Genomic DNA, 27,940 nt, shown 5'->3' on the forward strand with positions numbered 1-27,940 from the left:
AATACATATGAAATATCTAAAAGTATTGTATTTCTTAGATATATATGTATCATTATGTAATGTTTATTTAAATACATATAATGTTTAGTGAAAAATATTTTTAATATATTAATTAAAGACTTATTATTAAATTATAATTTAGGATAAATTACTTTTTTTCAAAGGTTTAATTATATTTTTTATCTTTTAAAATGAGTTTAATTTGGTCCAAATTTCATTGCAAGCTCTAGATATTTTAAAAAATGAAACAAATTAATTTATATATTATAATATATAGAAATTATATATTATAAAATGTTAGCCTTCAATTTGACAAAAGAAAAGAAATGGTGATTTAAAATTGGACTTGGATCCGCTCCTTTTTACTTTCAACTGGAGAGGTCCTGTTAAAAGATCTTAACCTTAATCTACGGCCAAAATAAAACCTCCCCAAAACTATCATTAACCCCTTTTCCTTCTTTGCCTTCACGCGTGCCTGCCCGCCGTCTCAAGAGTTCGCCGCTGTGGTTCTGTTCATTGCCTAGAGTTAATTTAGTTAACGCAGTGTTTTCACCCGTGGATTAGGTAATAATGAACAGTTAAGATATTTTAACAGAAGCATCCAAATCCTTTGAAATTAGTGAGACAGCGGGGTAAAGCAAAACAATCCACTGAAAACCCCTACCCCTCTTTTTTGAAAACGAAAGACGCTCCTCACTCACTCCAATCACGCGCAACAATGTCGGGTTTCTCCTTCGGATCCTCTTCATCCCAATCTTCTGCATTCTCCTTCACAAACCCTTCTTCTTCCGGTTCCGCTTCTTCTTCGTCTTCCCCGTTCTCACTTGGCTCCACCCCCGCTTTCTCATTCGGATCCTCCTCTCTCTTCAGCACAAACCCTACATCCGCCGCGTCCTCTTCTCCATCCCCTCTTTCTTTCTCCTTTGCTTCTTCTTCTTCTGCACCCTCCTTCTCCTTGGCCTCCTCTTCCTCTCCCGCACCCGCATCCGGCGCCACCGGTTCTTCAATTTTCGGTGCCGTAACGGCGCCGTTTGGGGCAGCAGTGTCCTCCGCCGCGTCGCCTTTTGGTGGAACGCCCTCTGTCTCGACGACGCCATTTGGAGCAGCAGCGTCCCCGGTTTCTACGAATCTGTTTGGAGCAGGGTCCTCTGCTTCCACCACTCTATTTGGTGGAACTTCCTCAGCTTCAACGACGCCGTTTGGAGCAGGGTCCTCAGCCTCAACCACCACTCCATTTGGTGGAACGCCCTCTGCTCCTACGACGCCGTTTGGCGCAGCTTCCTCAACGGCCACAACAACATCCACGACTCTGTTCGGAGGAGCGTCTTCTGCTTCAGCGACGCCGTTTGGTGCAGCGTCCTCAACTTCAACGACGCCGTTTGGAGTGGCGTCCTCAGCTTCAACGACGCCGTTTGGTGGAACGTCCTCTTCATCGACACTATTCGGATTTGGCGGAACAGCTTCTGCAACAACGACGCCGTTTGGAAATAGTAGTACTGCCTCTGCCTCAACTTCAGCCTTTGGAGCATCTTCTTCTGCCGCACCGTTGTTTGGAGGAGCATCCTCAGCCGCAACGACGCCGTTTGGAGGTAGTAGTACTGCCTCTGCCTCAACTTCTGCCTTTGGAGCATCGTTGAGTGCTTCTCCTTCTTCAGCTGCAACTACCTCTCCTTTGTTCTCGGGTGCATTTGCTACCACTGGAGCTTCTTCGTCCTCGGCCTCAACGACGTCGTTTTCAGGGTTTGCAAAGCCGTCTACTCCAGCCGCTACAACGACGCCGTCTAGCTCTTCGGGATTCTCCCTCGCTTCTCATCCCTCTTTTGGGTTCCCCAATGCAGCTTCGGCTTCGGCTTTGGCTTCTTCTGCTGCTTCCACAGTTTCTGGTACACCGGCTTCGAAGCCCTCTTCGGGTTCTGCTTTTTCGTTCACCACGTCTTCGGCACCGCTGTTCTCGACGGTGACGACCACCATGGCTTCCACCGTGGTTACTGGTAGCACTACCTTGTCGCCTTCTCTGCCTGCATTTGGTGCTACTGCCCCATCTTCTGTCGCCGCGAGTGCTTCTGCGACTCCTGCTGCTTCTACTGGTGCTGCTGCTTCTGCCAGCGGAGGATCATCTTTTGCAGGATTTGGTGTTGGAAGCACGGCGTCCGCTGCTTCTTTTGGGACTGGGTTTTCCTTTGCGAATAAGTCGTCAACGCCGGCAGTTTCTAGTGTTACTGCTTCTGCATTTGGTGAGTTATGCTGTTTGAATAGAAATATCTATGTAAATCATTTTCGCTGCTATGTTTTTGAGGTGTCTGGCCTGTTTTATTGTTATAATGGAGATTCTGTGATGATTTTATCTATGAAGATATTTGCTTTCCAATCATTTTGATGTATGGATGAAATGTAGGAGGTTTTCTTTTTAACATTGAAAAAAACTGCTAAGGCAGATGATTTTGCTCCTAAATCAAGTTTCAAATGTTTTACAGTTGTCTTCTCTTTTCTTGGAAGTTGATTTTTCTTTTGTGGTAGAATTTCTGTTGATTGTTGCATTAATTGCCCTTCACTGGATAACTGATTCTGCAGGGGTTAGCACTTCAACTTCTACTGCTCCAGCAATTTTGAGTTCCAGCACTAGTGCAACTCAGACATCATCCGCTCTTGTTGTGGCTTCCACTAGTGGGTATGTATACATTTTAATGGTCATAGTTCAAGTATTTCTGTTTAGTAAATGTAGTTAAAATATTTCTTTATTCTGTATTGTTCACCCCTTTTTATCTCGCTCTCAATTTTATTTTAAGTTTATGCATGTATAATATGTTTTATTGATATTGTATCATTGCTAATTTCATTAAAAACATGCACATTATACCTTTCATAAAAAAAATAAAAAACTTATTTGCATTTTGAATGTTCCTTTATTTTGTTTTCCCCTCACAGTTTTCAGTTGTAGGATACATTGTCACATGTACTTTGGTGTTTCCAAGTTGCACCTTATAACCGATTGTTAGTTTGCTACTTGTAGAGAAATTTAGAAATATGTGGTAATAAGATGATTTCCATATGTTCTCCTAAGAGGAGTTACACAGGTATTTAAATACTGATACAATTCTCCGAAAAAGGAAACAAATCATTCATAATCAGAAATCATTTCAATTTTCTCCTAATTAGTTTTCCTCAATTTAAGGGATTTGAACTTGCTATACTATTTACATTTGATACATAATATTTACAGCCCAACAACTCCCTCCTTAATCTGAGGAATAGATGTCTTCCATTCCCAGCTTATTGACTAGATCATGAAATTTGGAGCCTACTCAGTCCCTTAGTCAACACATCAAGCTACTTGCTGTCCGGATGGAGCATAAGTTGTACAAACCATGCCTTCTTCCTATTATTCCTTGATAAAGTGTCTATCAATTTCATGTTTGTCCTTTCATGCTGTTGCTGTATAGGATTATGAGCAATGTTAATTGCTGACTTGTTGTAACAATAAAGCTTCATGGGACCTTCCAATTCAACCCTCAAATCATTTAGAATACACACTTTAGCCATAGAAGTTCGCATAATCTTTGGACAATTGACCTGAATTCTGATTCTGCAGATGATCTAGCCATGTGACCAAGTTTCCTCCGAGGAAAGTACAATACCCGGATGTTGACCTCCTATCAATCAAAGAGCTTGCATAATTTGCATCTGTATAGGCTTTGAGATTTAATTTTTCACTCTTTCTAAATAGGATTCCCTTTCCAGGGCTTCCCTTCAAATAGTTTAAAATTCTGTATGCAGCTTGAAGGTGAGATTCCCTTGGAAGATGCTTAAGTTGACTGATGACACTAACTGGATACACAATGTCTGGTCGAGTGTGAGCAAGGTATATAAGCTTCCCAATGAATTAGTTAGGACATCTATAGAATTCAAGCATACAATGAACCTTTTATGGTTAGTGGATAATCGATCAAGAGACACATAATTAGATAAAGGATAAAGAGGCTTTTTAGTACAGCTTCTAATGCCTTTTCTAATATCAATGGGAAGGTCAAGATCACTTGTAGTGCTGAGAAGGTCCGTTTTTTTTTTATCAGCAAAGATAATAGTATATATATTAATGAGAAAGAAGTACCAGAGGTACTATGTACATAGGTAGGTAGGTTACCATACACATGGTTCCATAGAGAAACTAATATAGTTTGTTTAGGAACCATATTATGGCTACATAGTAATACATCTGCTAGAAATGCAATCGAAACTACCCACTACTGATACAAAAAACCTTGCCGGATTTGACTCAACCATTCATAAAACTGAATATTGAAATCTTTCTCCAAGTTTCTTAGCCACGACCAGATTAAGAATATAGCATCCTCTAACAGTTTGTTGACATTGAAGGATGCATTGGAGAATATAATACTATTTCGCATCTGCCAAATTGACCAAACTACAGCCATCCACCAGCTTTGCCACCTCTTAATCCTTATACCATCCACCTGTACATATGAGTGTTGGAGGAAATGATGTATCAGATTTGCCGGGAGCGCACTTTTAATGTTCACCCCAGCCATAGTTTCCCACCATATAGGTTGTATTTTCAAGCAATGAAAAAATAGATGGGATACCTCTTCCTCCGAACAGCCACAAAAAGGGCATGACGAGTCCATGATCTGCACTTGTCTCCTCTGCAAAATTTTCTTTGTAGGTAGTCTATCTGAAAATAATCTCCAGGCAAATACAGCAATCCTACTAGGGATCTTCAGCTTCCATAACTCCACAAAGCCCTCCTCCTTACTACCAGCTGCTTGCCCCTCCCATAATAGCTGATAGGCACTATGGGTAGAATATGCGCCTGATTGGTGACATATCCACTCCCATGCATCCTCTCCCTGCTGCTGAATATTCCTGTCTTGAACCTCTCCTAGGAAGTTGACAGCTGCTTCAATTTCGCAGTCGAACAAAGGTCTTCTCCATATAAAGTGCCACTCCCACCTATTGTCCGTGTGAGATCCCATTTGCCGGATAGTCTGCTGTTGCTGTAATGATATGCTGTAAAGTCGAGGGTATTTTTCTGCTAGAGATGTCTCCTGACATAGCCATCTATCCTCCCAAAATTTGATTCTGTCTCCAGCTCCTACCTTCCATCTAAATCCAGATTGGATAGCCCTCCCTTGATATGATTGTTGTGTAGTCTTTTTTAAATCCCTCCACCAAGTTGATTTGTTGGCTGCCCTTGCTTCATCATCCAAACCCCTCCACCCGCCATATCTTGATTCCAATACTTTAGCCCAAAGCTCTCCTTGGTTTTGTAAGAGATGCCACTTCCATTTGCCTAGTAGAGCCATGTTGAAAGTGTTGATGTCCTTGATACCAAGCCCTCCCCTTTCTTTCGGTAGGCACACCTTCTCCCATCTAATCCACAAAATCTTTTTTTGGTCAGACCCTCCTCCCCATATGAATGTACAGCTGTATTTTCACTAGCTTATCCACCACTGATTGAGGCACCCTGAAAAAAGAAAAGAAATAAATAGGTATTGATGTTAGTACTGACTTTATTAATGTCACTCTCCCCCCAAATGAAATGTGCCTTTGCTTCCATTTTGATAACTTTCTCTCACATTTATGGATAATCGAGTCCCACATGTGACATCGCCTCGGGTTGGCCCCTATGGGTATACCCAGATATACAAACGGAAAAGCCAGCAAACTACAATGCAAATAATTGGCCGCCTCTTGCTTCCATTGATCTGTCACTCCAAAAGCACCAAAACAGCTCTTAGCGAAGTTGATCCTTAAACCAGAAACCAACTCAAATGACCTAAGGATCACCTTAATAGCTTCTACATTCTCCTTGGCTGCTTCCCCAAAAAAGATCGTGTCATCAGCATACTGTAAGATGCTGATGGGCACTCCATTTGCACCAACTAGGAAGGGCTTGTACAGATTTTCCTCCACTGCTCTCCTCATCAAACCATTCAAACCTTCAGGCGCAATATTGAATAAAAAAGGTGCCAATGGGTTTCCTTGCCTAAGACCCCTTTGCGGTATGAACTCAGCTATTGGGCTACCATTCACTAAAACAAAAATAGATGAAGATTTGACACACCCTTCAATCCTCTTTATCCATTTCGGACTGAAATCCATTCTCCTCATCATATACATCAGAAAATTCCATGAAACCGAATCATATGCCTTTTCATAATCCACTTTGAAAACGAGGCATGATTTGTTGCTCCTCTTGGCCTCATCTATCACCTCGTTTGCTATGAGTGCACTATGAAGTAAATGTCTCCCTTCAATGAAAACAGATTGAGTCTCATTAATAATAAATGGCATTACCACCTTCAATCTTTTAGCCAACAATTTCGCCTCAATCTTGTACATGCAACCTATAAGGGAGATAGGCCGGTAATCATTCAAGGTGTGAGGATCAAGCACCTTGGGGATTAATGCTAAGAAGGATGCATTACAACCCCTAGGGAAGACACCGTTGGCATGAAATTCGTCCAAAAAGCGAAGGATATCGGGTTTGAACAAGTGCCAGAACTTCTTTATGAACTTAAAATTGAAGCCATTAGGCCCCGGGCACCGCTCACTCCCACAATCCCAAATAGCTTGCCTCACTTCCTCCTCCTGAAAAGAAAGCACCAGGATATTGTTCTGATGTTGGCTGATGGTCTGGAAATTAATACCATCCAACCTAGGTCTACTGTAATTAGGTTCCTGGAATCTTTGTGAAAAGAAATCCCGGACCTCCTCCTTCACCTTTTGTGGTTCATCTATCCATGTTCCATCAAGCATGACCCCTTTGATAGAATTATTCATGCGGTTAGCACTCATCAGAAGGTGGAAATAGCGTGAATTGCAATCACCCTCCTTGATCCATCTTGATCTTGCTTTCTGCCGCAACAAAGATTCATGAGCTTGGGCCGCTTGCCATAGAGCTTCCTGTAATTGTTTCCTCTTTGTCTCTTCCTGTGAAGATAATTGTTTGTGGATTGTATCTTCCTCCAATTTATTTAATTCCAACTCTATTTTCTTGAACTTTGTAAAAGTGTCACCATACTTCTCCTTGTTCCAAGTCTTCATCCTTTGTTTTAATCTCTTGAATTTTTCTTTGAGCACATATCCGCCCCAGCCAGGTTGTTGATGAGATGTCCAACATTGATGAACAAGTTCCATGAAGGAATTGTCTGATAACCAACAATCCAAAACCCTAAAAGGTTTAGAACCCCAGTCAACAGCCTTGGATTGCAGGAGAATTGGACAATGATTTGAGAAATTCCTAGCAAGAGTAGTCTGGAAGCTTGCAGGCCATCTTCCAAGCCTTTCCGGGAATACTAGGAACCTGTCCAATCTGCTCCTTGAAGCACCATTAGATCTGTACCAAGTAAACTTTTTGCCCACGCAAGGTATCTCTAAAACCTCCATATCATCTATCCATTCGTTGAATTCAGTCATGCTGCTATTTGTGGATGGTCTTTGGCCACACCCGAATCTCTCATTCGTGTCCCTGATTGAGTTGAAATCTCCCAGGATACACCACAGCCCCCCAGGTGCTGCTTCTTTTAGCTGCCTCACAGAGCCCCATAAAAGTCTTTTATTATGGATATCGCAAGGTGAATAGATGGTGACTATATTGACTTGCTGCTCTTCTCTGGTCCACTCTCCCACCAATAGTATAAAGCCATTTCCAGTAACTTTTCTCTGAAGCTTGAAGGATTTCTCACACCACATGCATAATATACCACTTGCTGTGTTTGTAGCAGGCTGCATCTCCCATGACACTTCTGCATCCCCCCAAAGCGCCTGGCACAAAGCATTGTCGATGACTTCTTTTTTTGTTTCTTGAAGACACAACATATCTACAGCCTCCATCTTTCTCAATCTTCTAATGGCTGCCCATTTTACACCCCTCCCCAAGCCCCTGACATTGTATGAGACTATATTCATTAACTCCTTACATTGTCTCCCCTCCTTTCCACTTCTGTCTTATCTCTTTCTTCCATCTGATTAATTTTTTTCAAAGATTATTTTGTGGTCCTCCCCTCCTGAAACCCCCAATTGTTTAGCCTTACTCCATATATAAGTTGCCTCTTGATTGTGTTGACTTTCGGATTCTGAGTTTGTAGCTATACCACCATCGTAGTCAGCTGTTTCTTTGCTGTGAACCTGGCCATCACTATGATGTATCCCTTGTTGTGCCATGTATTGTGTGGACTGAATCTGTGGAATATCACCCTGCATATCAATATCTGATGTTGGATCATAAAGGCCCCAATGGGATTTCTTTTGGCCCCTCCTTCTTCTTGAGTAAACCTGCCATCCATTTTCCCCTTCTGCCTTGCTGTTTCCAGAATTGAGGCCCATGTTGTGTTCTTTTCCGTTGGGGGTGTGAAATAGCAAAACCTGTTGTTCTGGACTGAGGCCCATCCCTTTAGCTGACCCATTAATACCCTCATTATCCTGCTCCGTGAATATTTGTACTCTGTCTACCTCTCTTTCTTTGTTTTTAAATTTGTCACATGGCTGCCAGCTATCATCACCTATAGACTCATCACTTGCATGCATTGGGTTAGCTGTCCCGTTAGTTCCCCCCTTCTCCACATTTCCATTTCGGTGAAAATTCTGAATCCCTGTCACAGCTTTAGAGTCATCCACGCGCTGTGGTTACTAGTGTTTGGTTGCAGAGTCACCATTGTCGGTGACCGTTGCTTTCCCCCTTTGGGTATCTTGCTGACCCACCTCGGATTGTTGCTGGTTTCCGCCTAACGTCCTCCAATTTTCGTCCATACCCAGTGGGTATGTGCAATTGCTTCGACCCGTGGGTAAACCAGTTGTCCACTGGTTTTCGATTTCCTTCATCCCCGACCAGTCCCCCTTTTGACGGTGCTGAAGCTCCTCGAAACACCCCTTTTCCGGCGAGGCGAGTGTGTTGCAGTCCAGGTGGATGTCGTCGGAGTTGATCTCCTCCGACGATCCTCCTATGATTCGTTTGTGCTCGTTATGGTCACGGCATACGCCCCCGAACTCTTCAGCTACATGTACCTTGAAAGTTTCACCACGAATGACTACGTTGATGGTGTGTTGTATCATCGGCCGCCATGGGGTCTTGATGAGCACCTTTGCTTTGTCCAAGCGCCGTTTATCCTCCACATCGTCGTCCAAGTCAACCATATCCCCCATTACTGCCATCATCTTCTGAATATGTTTCACGCTCCAAGCTTGCAATGGAATTCTCCACACATGAACCCAGGTCAGCCTACTCCCTACTTTTACCTTCGGGCTCCATCTCTCCATGGAATAGAATAACGGTGTGTCTCCGTCCGTTCCGTCCTTCATGATTTGCTCGGCGACCTCGTCAGTAAGGCCGAAGAGTAAGACTTGGTCGTCTCCTATGTATTTGGGCTTTAAGTCCATCCCTATCCACCACCATACCTCATCCTCTAGTGTCTCGAAAATGGCTGGATTTTTTAATTTCCCTATCCACGCATCTTCCAGCCAATTTGTGTCTTCTGGCCTGATGTTGATGTGAATCGAGGAAGTTGAGGGTCCATGACTATATGGTAGACTGTTGGGGACTGTTCGATGCCTCGGTACCTAGTTGGTATGTGTTAACGCATCCAGGTAGGATACTGGTGCTGTGTGGTCTTCTTGTCTGGCGCGATTACCCTCTATTTGAGGCTTTACTTTTTGATTCAGCGATTTGCTTCCTGTATCTTCCTTCCTTGGCTTCTCCCTTCCATACTTAGGGACATTGACATATAGCTTCAGCCCACCTATTACAATCTTATCCAGCTGCCTTGCCGTGTGTTGTGTGTCTCGTATTCCTTTGAATCTAACAAATCCATACCTTCTGCCATTGTAATTCCTTCGATTTGGTATGAAGATTTCCCTGACGTCCCCCCATTTCTTGAAGTGGTACCATAAATCCTTTTCTGTAATATCATCTCCAAAACGAGTGAAGTAGAAGGATGTGATATCCCTGCTATCCCTCCAATTTGTCACAGCATAGTGTTGCTGGGCTTTTCCTCTGTTACCAGCGAAGACCTGTCGGGTTTCCTCCCCGGGGCTCACTCTCTTTCCTCTATACCTATCTCTCCCCCACCCAGTGTTTCTCTCTCTACTCATTTCTCCGATCAAATGTGTTCATGGGAATAATATTCCTTGAGAAGGTCCTTATTTGTCGGTTCAGTTCTGTTTGCATTTTCAGGTTCTGGACTTGGGTTAGATTCATGAACTTGTGTCAGTTCAGGAGCAGCGTTTCTTCTTGAATAAACCTTGTTGAATCTTGTGAAATCATGAGCAACACCTTGTGGGGTAGGATCAAGTACCTCTTTTGTATTTCAATGGCTGCCTTGGGAGAGTCCATATTTGGTTCAATTTCTGAGTTAGGGGCAGGTTCAGATGTAATTATTGGTTTGGGTTGAAACTTCGTAAGTTTCCCCAATAAGACTTTGGAAGTTTCCCGTGAAACTTGAAAGAGAAGAGCTCGGCTTGTGTTAAGTAAAGGCTTAATTATCAATTTGGTCCCCAAATTTTAAAAAGGTTTAGTTTGGTCCTCAAGTTCTTAAAAATGAATCAATTTGGTCCCCAAATTTTTAAAAGGTTTAATTTGGTCCTCAAGTTCTTAAAAATGAATCAATTTGATCATCAAATTCTTAAAAATGAAATAATTTGGTTCTCAAATTTTTAAGAACATGAGGACCAAATTGAACCATTTAAAATAATTTAGAGACCAAATTGATTCATTTTTAAAAACATGAGGACTAAATTGAACCTTTTAAAAATTTGGGGACCAAATTGATTCATTTTTAAAAATTTGAGGACCAAATTGAACCTTTTAAAAATGTAGGGACCAAATTGACCATTAAGCCTTAAGTAAGAGAATAAGGTTTTGTTGAGATAATCTCTTGCATTGTCAGACCTGTACCTTTTTATTGTAACCCCAAATTGATTTTGAATCATTGAGTGAAAGATAGGAATGATAGTGCTCACATCAGATTTCTGTTTCAGCAAATAAAGCCAAGTGACCCAAGTGCAATCATCAATTAAAGACATAAACCAACAAGCTCCAGAGACATTGGGTACTGAGGAGGGATCCCATAATATATCACTATGAATTAATTGGAAAGGTCTGGAGCTTCTTTAATTGTTGATTGGAAAAGATACATGAGTGTGTTTGGCTAATTCACAAGCCTCGCAATGAGTTTCAGAAATATTCAGCCCTTCAAATAGATGAGGAAACATAATCTTCAAAACATTAAATGATGGATGCCCCAAAAGGAAGTGATACAGCCAAAAATTATCCTCTTTTGAGGTACTCGAAAGAGACATAATCTGATTTTTCTGGGTTCGACATGAGGCCATATAATAGAGCCCATTCCTTTCCTTAGCAAGTCCAATCCTCTTCCCCGAGCCCTGTTCCTGAAAAACACAGCAAGAGGGGGAAAAATGGCAGAGCAATTGAGGTCATAGGTTAGTTTTTGAATGGAAATAAGGCTGGCTGACAATTTTGGCACATGGAGAACATTTTTAAGGATGAGAGTAGGGGAGATTTGTACATCTCTAAAACCTACAACAGTAGCTAAAGCACCATTGGCAACGATAATTTATCTATTGCTTGGGGATGGATTATATGAATGAAAGAGTTGTGATAATGGTGTCATATGGTCTGTGGGCCTTGAGTCTATTATCCATGAGTTGACACAATACGAGACCCTCATGCAAGGAGTACCTGAGAGAACAAGAGAAAAAGATCCAAAAGGTTTTTCAAGAGTTACAAATTATAGGAGTATACTCCTATACAAATAGGTCTTTCAATATTTTGATCTCTTCACAATCGAATCCTCTCACTGAAGGATGGTCTTTCTGGTTTGCCACTCATCTTCCAACATTTCTCCATTATGTCTTGGTCAGTATCTTGAGATTTTGAGCAAAATATTGAGAAAGGCAGCAGCCAAGGCTGATCTGCAAAGACAAAGCAGCAATGAAGGCTGATAACAAATGCTGCACACGCTGTTGAAATGTGCAGTAATGGAGGTTGCACATGCTATTGAAAAAATGTGCAGTCATGAAGGTTGCACACTGGCGAAGAAAAATGGCAATGAAGGCCGCTGCACAGATTGAAGAAAAAGACAACAATGACAGCTGTAGGAAAAGAAGCAGAGACCAGAGCTCCAGGAATAATCTAGATTTCTGATGCTGTAGACAAATTTAGAAATATGTGATAATAAGATGATTTCCATATCTTCTCCAAAGAGGAATTACAACGGTATTTAAAGACTGATACAATCCTCCAAAAAAGGAAACAAATCATTCCTAATCAGAAAATATCTCAATTTTCTCATTAGTATTTCTCAATTTTCTCCTAATTAATAATATCTCTCAATTGAAGGGATTTAAACTTGCTGTACTATTTACATTTAATACATAATATTTACAGCTCAACACTACTCGTCGGACTAATCAGACTCGTTTCACTTTGCATTGCATCTAGTTTCCTGCTTTATGTTTGTTAAATCACATTGTTTTCGGTAATTTATTTATTCCTATGCTTTAAGATGTGGATGCATTAAGAGTCATCATTAAATCATAGGAAGGTGTTTTTGATACTTTCTTTTCTGCTTGTCCTATAGAACTACTTCAACTGTCAGCACTTCAGTTGCTGCTTCACCAAAATTGCCATCTGAAATCACAGGGAAAACGGTGGAGGAGGTACTTGATGTGTTCCCTATTCTTTTATATGTTCCCTACATCTTATTTTATTTATTCTGACTCTGTAAGTTAATTAAGACTATTACTGATAAGTTCATTTGGCTTAGAAAATTTAATTTGTTTACTTGGTTAAGACTTGAGCTGCCTTTTCATTGAATTATACTAAGGAAATGATTGCTTCTACAACCTAGTGATGAATGCATGACATACTGGAATATATAGAATAAACTAGGGAATAGGTGGGGGGGGGGGGGGGCAATGATATGGACTTATTTTAAACAGCTTTACTTTACTTTTTCTATACAAAATTATATGTTCAAATCCATAACTTAAGTGTGTTTGAATTATCTTATTTTGTGTTCGACATAGCTTGTTTTGTGATCAAAATGTTATACCGAGAAAGCTTTAGGGAGAAAATCATTTTTTTTTCCTCTAAAACATAAGCTAAATCAAACATGCTCTACGGCACACACCCCTAACAACATTACCTCCACTGTGTAATTCACTTTTATAATAGGGTTTAGCATGGAGGATAAGACATTGGTGTTGGAATTGGATATTCCTCTATTTCTCTCTATCCTGTTCCTAATCATATAATCTTCTGTAGATTATCAAGGAGTGGAATGCTGAGTTGCAAGAGCGAACTGGAAAATTTAAAAAACAAGCAAATGCAATAGCTGAATGGGATCGGAGGATTTTGAACAATCGTGATGTTTTATTGAGACTTGAGGTTTCTCTACATATACTGATAAACATTTTAAATTATTTTTCACATGCAAATGACTTAAATTTTTGCAATCCTAGCTCTATAGCTTATTTATACTGTTATAAATTTAGATTGAAGTGGCAAAAGTAGTTGAGACACAGTCAAATTTGGAGCGGCAGTTGGAGTTGATAGAGACTCATCAACAGGAGGTATTTTGAAAAACCAGTTTATTTCTTAATAGTTTTCAAGCTTCTTATTCATGTATTTTTTAGGAAATAATTTCTTTTTTTTATTGTAGGGTGTTAATAAAATATTGTGCTTGTATTATGCTTATTAGCATTCTGTCTTGTTATCTGACTACTAACTCTGCTTTGTTCTAATGGTAACAATGTAACATACTATTCCCTTAGGGTTAGAAAGTTGCTTCTATGTCAACTTTACATCATGCTTTTTTTTTTTATCGGCAAAGATAATATATATAAATGAATATAAACCAAGTACCAGAGGTACCATGATTACAGAAGAATCCAGTGGGATGGTTCCCAAGACAGACTACATAACAGTCTCGGAGGGAACCAAACTGGAAGATAGATAAATACAGCTACTGCTACACTATAAATTCTACCCTCAACTAAGAACAAAAGCATCTCTAAGGTTAGAGGACCATTGATTATAGTGAATTGTGAAATCTTTCTCAACTTCGAAGCCATGACCACAGTAAGAATAAAGTATCCTCCAACAGTTTGTTTCCATCAAAGGTGCCATTTGAAAATATGATCTTGTTCCTCAACTGCCACACGTTCCAAGTAAAAGCCACCCACCATACCCTCCATCTATTACCCCGAATTTCATCCACCCAATCAATCATATGTTGGGAGAAATTTTGCCTTGGGTGCTGAGGGAACACACTAAGCATGTTCACCCAAGACAGAGCTTCCCCCCATATCGGTGTAATTCTGCTGCAGTGGAAAAAAAGATGAGCTGCGTCCTCCTCCGATCTCCTACAAAATGGGCAATGAAGGTCATTAATCTCCACATTCCTCCTACGCAAGTTTAGCTTAGTTGGCAATCTGTCCCGAAGTAGCCTTCAAACAAAAACTGCAGCTTTAGAAGGGATTCTTAGTTTCCATTATACTTCAAAATCTGCAGTATCGTCCCCCTCTATTACATTTCCCCTCAATGCAAGATAAGCGCTTTTTACAGTGTATTGGCCAGTAGGGTCCTGCTTCCAAACCCACTCATCCCGACTGCTAGGTTGGATTCGGATGCCTCCCACGTCCTTTAGAAATGAGTCAGCCATGGGTATCTCGCTGTCGAACAAAAGTCTCCTCCACTTGAAGTCCCATTCCCAACCTATGTCTTTGAGGACTCCCATTTGCTGAATGAAATGATTCTGTTGACATGAGTTGAGATAAAGCCTCGGGTATTTGGCTATTAAAGCTGTCTCCCCATCAATCCACCTATCCTCCCAGAACTTGAATCGCTCACCACACCCCACCTTCCACACCATTCCATTATGAAGAACCAGCTCTTGTTGCGGATGATGGATAGCCAATTTCAAATCTCTCCACCATATAGAATCATTAGAGTCTCGTGATGCTTCATCTAAGCTCCTCCAGCCACCATACTATGACTCCAACACTCTAGCCCATAAGTCTGAATGGTTTTGGAATAAGCTCCACTTCCATTTGCCGAGCAATGCAAGGTTGAAACTATTGATGTCCTTGATTCCCAGCCCACCTTTTTCTTTTGGAAGACAAACAGTCTCCCACTTGACCCAAGCGATTTTGTTTTGATCGGGGCCTCCTCCCCATAGGAATCTACGCTGAATGCCCTCCAGTCTTTCCACCACCCTTCTAGGAATCCTGAAAAATGAAAGAAAATATATGGGAATAGATGTTAGAACAGATTGTATAAGTGTGACTCTCCCCCCGAACGATATGTGTCTCTGCTTCCATTTTGCTAGTCTCCTCTCACACTTTTTAAGGATAGGGTCCCACAACTGACATCTTCTCGGGTTATCCCCAATGGGGATCCCTAGGTAAACAAAAGGGATAGACAACATACTACAATTCAAGAACTTAGCTGCATTCCGCTTCCACGCTTCCGACATACCAATGGATCCAAAACTGCTTTTTGCAAAGTTTATTTTGAGACCTGATACAAGTTCAAAGGTCCTCAAAATAGATTTAATCGCCTTAATGTTTTCCATTGACGCCTCCCCAAAAAATATGGTATCATCCGCATATTGTAACAAGCTGATGCTCACGTTTTGGCTCCCCACTGAATACCCTTTGAAGATATTTTTCTCCACAGCTTGTCTCATGAGACCGTTTAGACCCTCAGCAGCAATATTGAAGAGCTAACGGGTCACCTTGTCTGAGGCCTCTTTGAGGGGTAAATTCAGCTGATGGACTCCCATTCACCAAAATCGAGACGGACGCAGATGATAAGCAGCCCTCCATCCAATGAATCCACTTAGGATAGAATCCCAACCGTACCAACATATATTTCAGAAATTCCCACGAAACTGAATCATAGGCCTTCTCATAGTCAACTTTAAACACAAGGCACGGTTTTTGACTTCTCTTAGCTTCCTCCTCCACTTCGTTTGCTATAATGACACTATGTAGCAAATGCCTGCCCCTTATAAATGCAGATTGCCGTTCATCTATAATGAATGGCATCACCTTCTTCAATCTGTTGGCCAGCATCTTACTCACAATCTTGTAGACACAGCCTATTAGTGATATAGGCCTGTAATCATTTAGAGCTTGCGGGTCAGCCTTCTTAGGAATTAATGCTATGAAAGACGCATTACATCCCTTAGGGAAGCGGCCATTGGCATAAAACACGTCCAAGAAGCGGAGGATATCAGACTTCATGGTATGCCAAAAACTCTTGATGAATTTAAAGTTAAGGCCATCTGGACCTGGACTTTTGTCACTCCCACAGTCCCACACGGCCTTTCTAACCTCTTCCTCCTGAAAGCTCCCTACTTAGCTTATTTGTGTTCAGTAAGCAACTTTCAATCAAAATTTTATTGAGAGCTTTTGAAAAAATGGTTCTTCCCCTAACTTCAATCTAAATGAAATGCATACCACATGTTCCTTTATGTTGGTATGTGTCTAGAATAAGCATCATTTTAAAAACAGTATGATCACTATTGGTAAACTAAGCAACTAAACATAATCAAATAATAAATTCCGGTTTGCACAGAGCCACAGACTCAACAGGCAGGCAGCTGTTATTAAATTCAATTGCACCATTGCTCACTAATTAAATAAAACCTGGGCAGTTAGCTAGTGAAACAATATCATAAATTTATAATTTATAAATGCAAATAAATCTTAAGGGTTATGACCTAAAATTGAAATTTATAGATTCAGGAATTTAGTTAGTTCTATTCAAGGTTGTCAAAATTTTAGATCTTATACCTTCGGATCATCAGACAAGGGAGAAAGAGACATAAGATGTGATAACACTAGGATGGAAGATCCTGCCTGTTATGTAAAATTATACTATATATTATATTATATTATATTTAAGAACATATTTTTTTTTATCAGCAAAGATAAATATATTCATATATATGAAAAGAGTACCAGAGGTACTTTAATACAGCTGTTTGGTTTCTGAGATTTGGTTCCTAAACAGATTAGATTAAATCTGGAAAGGAACCGAAACCAGGCCCCTATTACACTATTAGTATGTAGCTTAAACCACAATTGCATCTTCTACTAGTACATAAACCCTGCTCTAAGATTGCTAGACCACTGATTAAAATGAGTGGAGAAATCCTTCTCTAAATTTCTCAGCCAAGTCCAGATTAAGAAAGCTGCGTCGTCCTTGAGTTTGTTGCTGTCAAAAGGAACACTGGAAAAGACTAACTTATTCCTCTGTTGCCATATTGTCCAGGTCACCACCAACCACCACCATTTCCACCTATTTGACCTAACCCCAGCCACCTCTATTGATCCATGTTGTAGGAAATGCTGCCTTGGATTTTGCGGTAAGGCTACTGCAATGCTCATCCAAGACAAAGATTCCCACCAAATGGGAATTATTTTGCTGCAATGGAAAAATAGATGCCCCACATCCTCCTCCATGCTCCTACAAAATGGGCAACTCCTATCGGTTATCTCCACCTGTCTTCTATGTAAATTACTCTTAGTTGGCAACCTGTCTCTTAGTAATCTCCATGCAAAGACTAGAACTTTGGTCGGCACCTTTAACTTCCACAGTTGCTCAAAAGCCTGGTCCTGAATTCCCATTATTGCTTCTCCCCTTAGTAATTTGTAGGCACTTTGCGCCGAGTAATGTCCACTAGGATCTGCTAACCACACCCAGTCATCTCTTCTGTGCATCTGGATAGACTTACTTTCGATATCCTTTAAGAAGCTAACCGCCGAAGGTATCTCATTATCAAATAGTGATCGCCTCCATGAAAATTTCCACTCCCACTCTGAATCCTTGTATCCTCCCATCTGCTGAATAATCTGATTTTGCTGGCAGGAAATTACGTATAATCTTGGATACTTCGCTACTAGTGACACATCTCCATCTAGCCATTGATCTTCCCAAAACTTGATCCTATCTCGGCATCCAACCTTCCACAGCGTACTATTCTTGAAATCGTGACCCTGCTGTGTGTTGTAAAAAGCTACCTTTAGGTCCCTCCACCATATAGACTCATTATTTCCATGAGATGCTTCATCTATACTCCTCCATCCACCATATTTGGACATATGGAAGATCCTGCCTGCTATGTACTTAAAATTATACTTAAGAACATACGTATGTCTAAAATAACGAGCACTAGCACTAGCTAGTGCTCTTGAAGTCTAGAATTACTAAAGCACTAGAACCAACAGGAACGCTAGATGGCCTTTTCGCATCAGCCGACAAGCAGAAGCAGCACTCAAAATCAGAAAGTTTAGACAATCTCAATCATGATTTTGACAAATATGGTTTGATTTAATATCTAATTTGTAGATTATAGATGAAGCCACATGATTATAGTCATTTCATTTTACTTTGTTTTATGGGCTATCAAATTGGGTTTTCATTATCAAATATAAAATTTATGTTCAACACCATCAAAATGTTCATAATGATGTGTGCATTAAACGGTTCACAAAACATTTTTGAAATGTGTTTCGTATTGTGATAGAGGCTTTTTATTGTCACCCCCTGTATTAGGTTGATAAGGCTTTACAAAGTATGGAGGAAGAAGCAGAATGTATTTACAAGGATGAGCGTGGATTACTCCTTGATGATGAAGCTGCATCTACAAGAGATGCAATGTGAGTTATCTGGATGGGTCCACTGATGGTTTGGTTTAATATATTCTATATTTAAGTTTTTACCCTACTTAGCCATATTGAATCCAATCGTCAGTTCAATCTGGTTTGATTTTGGCATATGTGACAGTTGAGTTATTTTTTACGTAGTTATCATATTAATCTTGTATGCCTAATTTCATAAAAGCATGAACAACTATGACTGTAAAGCTACAACGTATGTATGATAATGACCCAACATTTTTTGCTACTGCAACAAACTATGTTAAAGTCCATGTGTGCTATGAGTTTTTTTTTATCAGCAAAGATAAAATATAATATATAAAACAGTACCAGGGGTACTGAAAGAGTACAATTGATGTCCGAGATTAGCAGAAATATGGTTTCCTAATACAGGCTTTAATACTAGAATTAGAAAACCATAAATCTTACCATATTGTTGACTATAATCTACCCAAATCCTATGTATGCTTCCCTCCTCTGATTCCAAAATCCCTCTCTCAAATTACTGGACCAGTGATTAAAATGTCTTTCAAACCCTTTTCCAAATTTTCAAATTACTGCCATTGAAGCTATCATTTGAGAAAATTATCCCATTCCCATGCTGCCATGTACTCCAGGTTAAAGCTATCCACCAGATCTTCCATCTGTGAGCCCTGACTCCAGAAGGCCTCCCAAAACCATGTTGGAGGGAATGATGTCTTGGAGTTTGCAGAAAAACACCAGAAATGTTTAACAAAGACATTGATTCCCACCTAACCGGAAGGATTTTGCTGCAGTTGAAAAATAAATGGGCGGCATCCTCTTCATTGTTTCTGCAGAATGGGCACAGAGAGTCATTGATTTCGATATTTCTCCTGCACAAATTTGATTTTGTTGGCAGTCTGTCCCTGATTAATCTCCAAGCAAAAAAGGATGCTTTGCTTGGGATCTTTAGATTCCACAGCTCATTAAAAACTCCATCTTGATTCTCATCTATGGAATCTCCCAAAAGCAGCTTGTATGCGCTCCCCACTGAATACTTACCACTTGAATCTCCCTTCCACTTGTGTGCTATAATTTTTGAATGAATGAAAATATAACTGCTCGATTATATGTGCTTAGTTGTTGGTTTAAGTTTTATAAATTTTGACTTACAACATCAACACGATAAAGTAAGTTTAAATTAATGGTCAGATTGTCAAAATCACTAACCTGGCAGATTTTGTTGTCTTACTGTCAATTGATTCAAGTTGCATTAATTAATATCATTAGCTTTTGACTGCTTTTGTGCTACTGATTACTTACTGAATACAAATTTGTCTTTCTTGGTGTCTACTGAAATATAAATTACTACATGATAAGGATTTAGAACAGTTATAGCCTTATAGTAAAGGTGTTGTTTAAATCAATGCAACTGTCACAGATTAAATGATATGATAGTTCATGGAACTATGTTTTTAGGGATGGCCCCTGGTGGAATTTCAGAATTCAATCCACATTCCCCAATAGGACACTAACAATAACAAAAAACAGTTGTATTTTTTAAGTTATATTTGGATAATTTTGATGTTTAGTCACCTTTACAATATTAAAATTAAATTCAGAACATTTTTTGCACGCCGGACCTTTTATTTTTTTGCCAGCTATGATTGGCTCACTTAGTCAACCTTGCACTCATGACTATTGTGTGAATTGTGACTTGTGATTGAATTATAGAAAGGGTTTACTGTAATTATGTGTTGTATCACATGAATATTCTTATTTATTGATGACAATAATCCCTAATTATCAGCTAATGATAATTCCCTAATTATAGTAATCGAATCATATCTTCAACACTCCCCCCCTCAAATCATATCTGCAAGTTAGTCACCGGAGCTGACAAAGCCAATGATGATTTCTCCTGATAGCACCTTCTCTCTCCTAAAGCGATAGTCAATTTCTGTGTTTATTCTGCTCATGGAACACCGGATTTGATGCATTGTGGAGAGTAACTTGATTGTCACATAGCAGTCTAGTATCTTGAGTGTCTCCAAATTTTAGCTGTTGAAGTTGCCTAAGCCACATAATCTCGGATGCAGTTGCTGCCATAGCACCATACTTGGCCAGCACTGGATCTAGCAACTGTTAACTGCTTCTTGCTCCTCCAAGAGATCAAGTTTCCTCCAATGATAACACAATATCCAGAAATGGACCTCCTATTTGATGGTGATCCTGCCCAGTCAGCATCAGAATAGCAGACAATTTTGTCATTACCTTTATCTCCATATATTAATCTGCAACCTGGTGCATTTTTGAAGTATTGAAGGATACATATCATAGCATTCCAATGACTATCACATGGTTCCTTCATGAATTGGCTAACCACATTGACTACAAATGTGATATCTGGTCTAGTGACAATGAGGTAATTAAGCCTGCCTACTAGATGACAATATCTTCTAGGGTCTTTCAATGGCTCCTGCTGACCCAGAAGAAGCTTCATATTAGGATCCATGGGAGTATCGCTTAGGCGACAATCAATCATACTAATCTCGATCAAAATGTCTAAGGCATACTTCTACTGGAAAATGACAATGCCAGATGAGGATTGAGCAACTTTGATGCCAAGGGAGTACCTAAGGGGGCCTAAGTCCTTAGTTTGAAACTGACTATGAAGGTGAGACTTGAGGTAGAGGATCCCCACAGTGTCATCGCCAATGATGACGATGTCATCAACATATACAATGTGATAGAGACACAGTCCAGACTTAGAATGAAGGAAAAATACTAAGTGATCAGTTTCACAGCGAGTCATACCAAACTCAAGCAGAGCGGAGCTGAAATGACCAAACTAGGCACGGGGAGATTACTTTAAGCCACAGAGTGAGCCCCGAAGCTTATAGACAAGGCGGGAGTCACCAGAGGCTGTAAAACTGGGTGGCTGATCCATGTACACCTCTTCTTGCAACTGACCATGCAAGAAGGTGGTCAGCCAATGGATTTGTAGGGAGGCAAGGGAACCAGCTCCCATGTGTTATTGGCATCCAGCACAGCCATTTCTGCTAGCATCCCCTGTTGCCAATTGTGGTCAGCCATGGCTTCACCTGTAGACTTTGGAGTAGTCACATAATCCAAAGCAGAGATAAAAGACTAATAGGAGGGAGATAAACGGTCAGAGTAAAATCATATAAATGATTGGGATTACGAGTGGACCAAACACCTTTGTGTAGGATAATGGGAAATTGAGGTGCAGGCGACGATGGTGGACTAATGTTTGGAGCAGGAGATGATGCTGGAGGATCAATAGGTGGCGTTGTTGGTAGTGCCTGTGTCCATCAATGGTATGTAAGTCGTGGAGGTGCTGGAACAACATGTGGAACCTCGAGGGAGACATCTTTAACGGTGGAAGAAAAGAAAGGAAGTCTCAAAGAATGTAACATCAGCAGAGACCAGATATTGTTGAAGTTGAGAGAAGCATCGATAACTCTTCTAGAGGCGGGAGTAACCTAGAAAAATACAGTTTAGAGACTTGGAAAAGAGTTTATTTCTATTTGGAGTGTGATCATGGACAAAACATGTACTTCCGAAGACACGGAGGTGAACAGAATGAGGGTCCTGTATAGAATTTAAGATGCAATAAGGAATCTGATTATTTAGAATCGATGAAGGCATCCGGTTAATCAGATGACAAGCAGTAAAAAGAGCATCTCCCCAAAAACAAAGTGGGACATTATAGTGAAGAAGAAGGGTGCAAGCTATTTCCACCAAGTGATGGTTTTTGCGTTCTGCAACACCATTTTGTTGTGTGTGGGCACACGATGTTTGATGAAGAATCCCCGGCGAGTTTAAAAAGGACTAAATTGGGACGACAAAATTCTTTTGCATTATCAACAACAACAACAACGTCTTATCCCACTAGGTGGGGTCGGCTACATGGATCAACTTCCGCCATAATGTTCTATCAAGTACCATACTTCTATCCAAATCATTAAGTTCGAGATCCTTCTTGATAACCTCTCTTATAGTCTTTTTGGGTCTTCCTCTGCCTCGAATTGTTTGCCTTCTCTCCATCTGGTCTACTCTCCTCACTACAGAGTCTACCGGTCTTCTCTCTACATGCCCAAACCACCTAAGTCTATTTTCCACCATCTTCTCTACAATAGGCGCTACTCCAACCCTCTCTCTAATAGCTCCGTTTCTAATTTTATCCTGTCGAGTCTTACTACACATCCACCGCAACATCCTCATCTCCGCTACACCTACTTTAGTCTCATGTTGGCTCTTGACTGCCCAACATTCTGTTCCGTACAAAATCGCCGATCTTACCGCAGTCCGATAAAACTTTCCCTTTAGCTTGATCGGTACCTTTGCATCACATAACACCCCCGATGCTTTTCTCCATTTCATCCATCCTGCTTGAATGCGATGATTCACATCCCCTTCAATTTCTCCATCATCCTGTATTACAGACCCAAGATATTTAAACCGTGTGACTTGAGGGATAATATGGTCTCCTATTTTCACCTCTGAGTTAGATACCCTCCTACTTTTGTTGAACTTACATTCCATATACTCCGATTTGCTTCTGCTTAGGCGAAAGCTATGTGTTTCTAGAGCTCGTCTCCAAGTTTTCAACCTCTCATTCAACTCCTCCCTCGACTCTCCAAGGAGGACTATGTCATCTGCAAAAAACATGCATCTCGGCGCTATCTCTTGGATTTGCTCCGTGAGGACATCCAGAATTAAGGTAAAAAGGTAGGGGCTAAGGGTTGACCCTTGATGCAAACCAATTGTGATGGGAAATTGTCTATAAATGTGGAAAAAACATCAGGCCGATTATTCATTAGAAAAACCCAAGTACATGAGAGAAATTGTCTATAAATGTGACAAAATAAAAATATCCTAATGTGGAACAAGCTCGACTGGGACCCCAAATATCGAAGTGAACTAAGACAAACGCAACACACTTGTTGACACGAGAACCATAACTGATACGAGTATGTTTACCTAGTTGACATGACTTGCACCGAAAGGACTTAACATTAGAAAGACTGGGAACTAATAGACGCAATTTTTCCAGACTCGAGTTCCCAAGGTGTTGATGTGTGAGAGCTGGAGATACATGAGACACAAGATTAACTGGAGGCATAAGCTGATATAATCCTCCAGACTCATGTCCTGCTCCAATTGTTCATCCAGTGCGTCGATCTTGTACAAGAACAAAATTATTACAAATAGAACAGAAAAATCAAGAGTGCAGGTAAGTTTTCTAATAGAGATTAAATTAAAAGGATATCTAGAAACAAATAAGACAATTTAGTGAAAGTTGATGAAGAGGGTGTGTTTATCTGATGCCTCAGACTTTAAACTGAGAGCCATCTGCAAGAGTAACAGAAGGCAAGGTGTCCGAAAAAGTCAAGGTAGAGAAAAGAGATTGGTTGTCAATCATAAGATCAAAGGCACCGAAATAAAAAAATTCAAGGTCCAAGAAAGGAAGACTGAAAAACAAAGGCTATAGGATTACCAGACTAAGCCACAACGGTAACAAGTGATGCAAGTTCGATGGTTGCTCGAAGTTGGAGAAGTTCATTATATTTAGCAGCGGAGATAGTAATATCCGAGGTAGAAGTGGTGACTTGGGCTACATTACTGACTGAGATAATTTCCTAGCTTTGATGCGACGGTCTGCTTCAACATGACCCCTATTCTTGCAGTAGTGGTAATGAATACCATGTTCTCCACGATGAGAGGAGTGGGAGATAAGGGCAGAGGAATCTTTGGTAGAAGTGGAAGAGGGTCCAAAGGTATGTGAAATGGAGAGATGCAACAACTGTTCCTGAACTAAGTCATAGGTAGGAACTGTGGGACTCGATAAAATCTGGTTACGAACTGCCTCAAGGTCTGATGTGAGTCCAACAAGAGCAACCACCATGAAGAACTGCTCGCATTGTTTGTAAAAGTTCTCTGCATTAGTAGTAAAGGGCTTAGGAGTGGAATATTCAACAATTAAACGATCAAGCCTACCAAGGTTTGTCTACATGTCCATCTTCTCTAGCATAATGTTCATTAGGCTGGTGAGTGCATTGTAGAAGCGATGCACATCATTAGAATAAACTTTCTTAGCTTTGGTCCACACATCATAATAGGTGCCTGATACTGTGGTTGGAGGTTAGGGGCAAGAGAGAACCAAAGGATGCTGCATAAAGAGGAATTAATTTGCTTCGAGTGAGCTTGGTTGGTAGTTGGAGCATCCATCACTTTTTGTTGTCAAGTGATCGGCATGGCCTTGGCCTTGGAACCATAACTAAACGGCTGCTGCCCAGGTGCTGTAGTTGGCTATCCTAGTGATTTTTTCACACGGGATCAGTGGAACAGCGGTAAATGTCACAACGGAACTCAATGCTGATTTGGTAGCCATGAGAACAATGCCAAACAGCAGTGGAAACAACCAAACAGTAGCCAAACGGCACCCAAACTGGGTTGTCGGAGGTGGAGAAGAACGGCAGGAGGGTCGCTGGAAAAACGCATCACATGCTGAAACAAGTGGTGCGTGGGCTTCATGCGCCGGAGTCTGGCAGCATTGGGTTCGCTGGAGGGTGACACTTCCAATCGATGGTTCACACTAGCGAAATGGCAGCTTGGTGGTGGCACAGCAGAGCTCGCAGCGGTCGCAGTTACTGTTAAAGGGACAAAAAAAGGGGGGCTGCGGCTGAAGGGAAGAAAAAAAGAGAAAGGGATCGAAAAACCTAGAAATCTATTGATGCCATATAGGAAGGGTTTACCGTAATTGTGTGTTGTATCACACATGTATACTCTTATTTATAATTGAATAACAGTACAATTTAGGGAAGCATAATAAAGACTATTAATGACAATAATCCCTAATTATCAGCTAATGATAATTCCCTAATCAAATCATATCTTCAACATGCATGTTGGAATTCTTATTCATAGATTATCTGTAATCTGTAATTTCATTGCAAATCTTCAGTGAGGTTGGTGGTTTACCCTGACCTTGAAATGGAGAGAGATTTGTATCACACTAAATTTTGTATACTAAAATTAAAGAATTTACGTATGAATTCAAGTTTTCCACTTTACACGTGTATGAAAATCATCAGATTTAGAGTTTATATTTCAACTCCTTTTCCCACTTTAATTGCTGATGCTTTCTGTCATTTTTTTTCCTAATACCTTAATTTGCAGGTATGAACAATCTGAATTGATTGAAAGGGAACTTGAGCAGATGACTGAACAAATCAAATCAATTATCCAATCCCTTAATTCGAACCAGGTACTGGTTGTTAGTTGCCTTTTCATTCTAATAAAAGAACAAGAAATTTTTCTTACAATGGTGTTTTTGTTCAGGGTGGAGAGCATGATACCCTTGATGGAATGACTCCATTAGATGCAGTTGTTCGAATTCTAAATAATCAACTAACTTCTTTGATGTGGATAGATGAAAAGGTAGGTTTGTATTTTTCATTGTGCTATTTTTTGTATATTGGAATATTTTAGCTATTTTCTGAATGTTACATAGAAATTGGATCAAGATTAACTTGCTTCAAGTATATTAGAGCTTAGTCTCGGTTTGTAGAATTTGCACTCTTTTGAGGTATTGAAAAAGGGTGTTTGTGTTTCAAAGTTATTGTGGTTCTCTGGAAATGTTGTTCCTTGCTCGGGGTGGGCAAAACAAACTGAACAGCACTGAACTATAGTTAACTGAACCAAAAATAAACTGAAAAAAAAAACTGAACTGTTTAAATAAAATTGAACTGAACCATCTTTTCAGTTCAGTTTTAAAAAACTGAAAAACTTCGTACCCCATTGCCCAGAGGCTCTTCGCTATGCGAAGGTATGAGGGAGGGATATTGTACGCAGCCTTACCCTTGCATATGCAAAGAGGCTGTTTCTGGATTCAAACCCATGACCAACAAGTCACCAAGGCACAACTTTACCGCTGCACCAGGGCTCGCCCTCAGTTTTAAAAAACTGAACTGCTAAAAAAAAAACAATTCAGTGAACTTCCAGACTGATACTCATCAGAGTTGGAAAAATAAATCCCGCTCCACTCATGTTAGTAACTCCCGCTCCACTCCAACATACAATATTCCCCAGTACCTTCCCATTACACGGAGAAAAGCAAGGATCACACCAATTAGGAGAATGAAATCGTGCCACACATTTGTTTCTTCATCCTTTTTTATATATATTAGGCTCGTGTAGATCAACCTAAATATGACAATTAGTTGGCCAAATAAGATGCAACACTTAAAAGCAAATAATGTAACGTGTGGCCTCCATAAGCAATTTTCAAATATGTTGATCTTAAATTTAAAACTGCTCGAACTTATCTTTAATATTTTGTTCATAGCAATTTGAAAAATCACAAGCATCTAAAAAATCATTACTTATTTATTCAAACACAAATCAATGTAAAAATGAGAAGCCAAACTAAAACAAAAATAAATAATAAAATATATTTTTCTACAATAAAAAGGCCCCTTAAAAATAGTTTGGTGCACTTCGGAAGAGTTCCCAAAAGTTCAGTTCGAACCAGTTAAGTCCAGTTCAATGCACCTTTAAAACAATTTGGTTCAGTTTACCTGAATTGCTTGACAGTTCGGTTCAGGCAAACTGCATTTGCAGTTTGGAACAGTTCAACACAGTTTGGTTCGAATTGAACAGTCCTATTCCTTGCTGCTGGAGGTTTTCCCCATGAGATGGGAGGGGCGAGAATACTAATTATTCAGGGATATGAATTGTAGAATTTCTTCATTCACTTCCATACTTAATGACCTGGTTTTCCCGTTTATTACTTAGGTGAACTGAAATAGCTGTTCAGAGGGGAAGAGGGGTAAAAGAAATTAGTTGTTGTGAAAGTGTTGTATGTAGGTTTAATATTTAAAGTCTGCAAAGTGTATGGGGACATCCTATAAAAGTCTGCATATTGCATACTTCATTCAATTGGATTATTGCTTTCTTGTGCAAGTTCTGACTTTGATCAATCCACTTCAGGCCGAAGAATTTTCTTCCCGTATTCAGAAGCTAGCTAACCCAGGTTCTGCTTCAGATCGTGAACTGACAGGTTCAGGAATCTGGATGTCTTGATATTTTCAAAATGGGGAGATACACCTAGAAGATTTTCATTTGAATGAACAGGCTATTTTTGTATTTTTTTTTTCTCCCCTATGATTCGGGATGAAACTGTTTTAGTTTTAGAATGGTTACTGGTTACCTTCAACTTTTCTATTAAATTTCCCAATATTACTTC

At 40.1% G+C, this 27,940-nt stretch overlaps 1 protein-coding gene across 1 annotated transcript; it reads left to right on the plus strand.

Annotated features, from left to right (window-relative positions):
* Positions 1-519: 519 nt before the first annotated feature.
* Positions 520-27,940, plus strand: LOC100803385 (nuclear pore complex protein NUP62). Its single transcript, XM_006573153.4, has 9 exons — positions 520-2,234; positions 2,572-2,668; positions 12,615-12,693; positions 13,301-13,423; positions 13,531-13,608; positions 18,602-18,705; positions 25,873-25,960; positions 26,035-26,133; positions 27,685-27,940. The coding sequence occupies exons 1-9, from the start codon at positions 719-721 to the stop codon at positions 27,775-27,777; spliced, it is 2,277 nt and encodes a 758-aa protein (XP_006573216.1). The 5' UTR covers positions 520-718; the 3' UTR covers positions 27,778-27,940.

The sequence above is a fragment of the Glycine max genome, chromosome 1, assembly GCF_000004515.6.
Source record: "Glycine max cultivar Williams 82 chromosome 1, Glycine_max_v4.0, whole genome shotgun sequence".
In the NCBI taxonomy this organism is placed as follows: domain Eukaryota; kingdom Viridiplantae; phylum Streptophyta; class Magnoliopsida; order Fabales; family Fabaceae; genus Glycine; species Glycine max.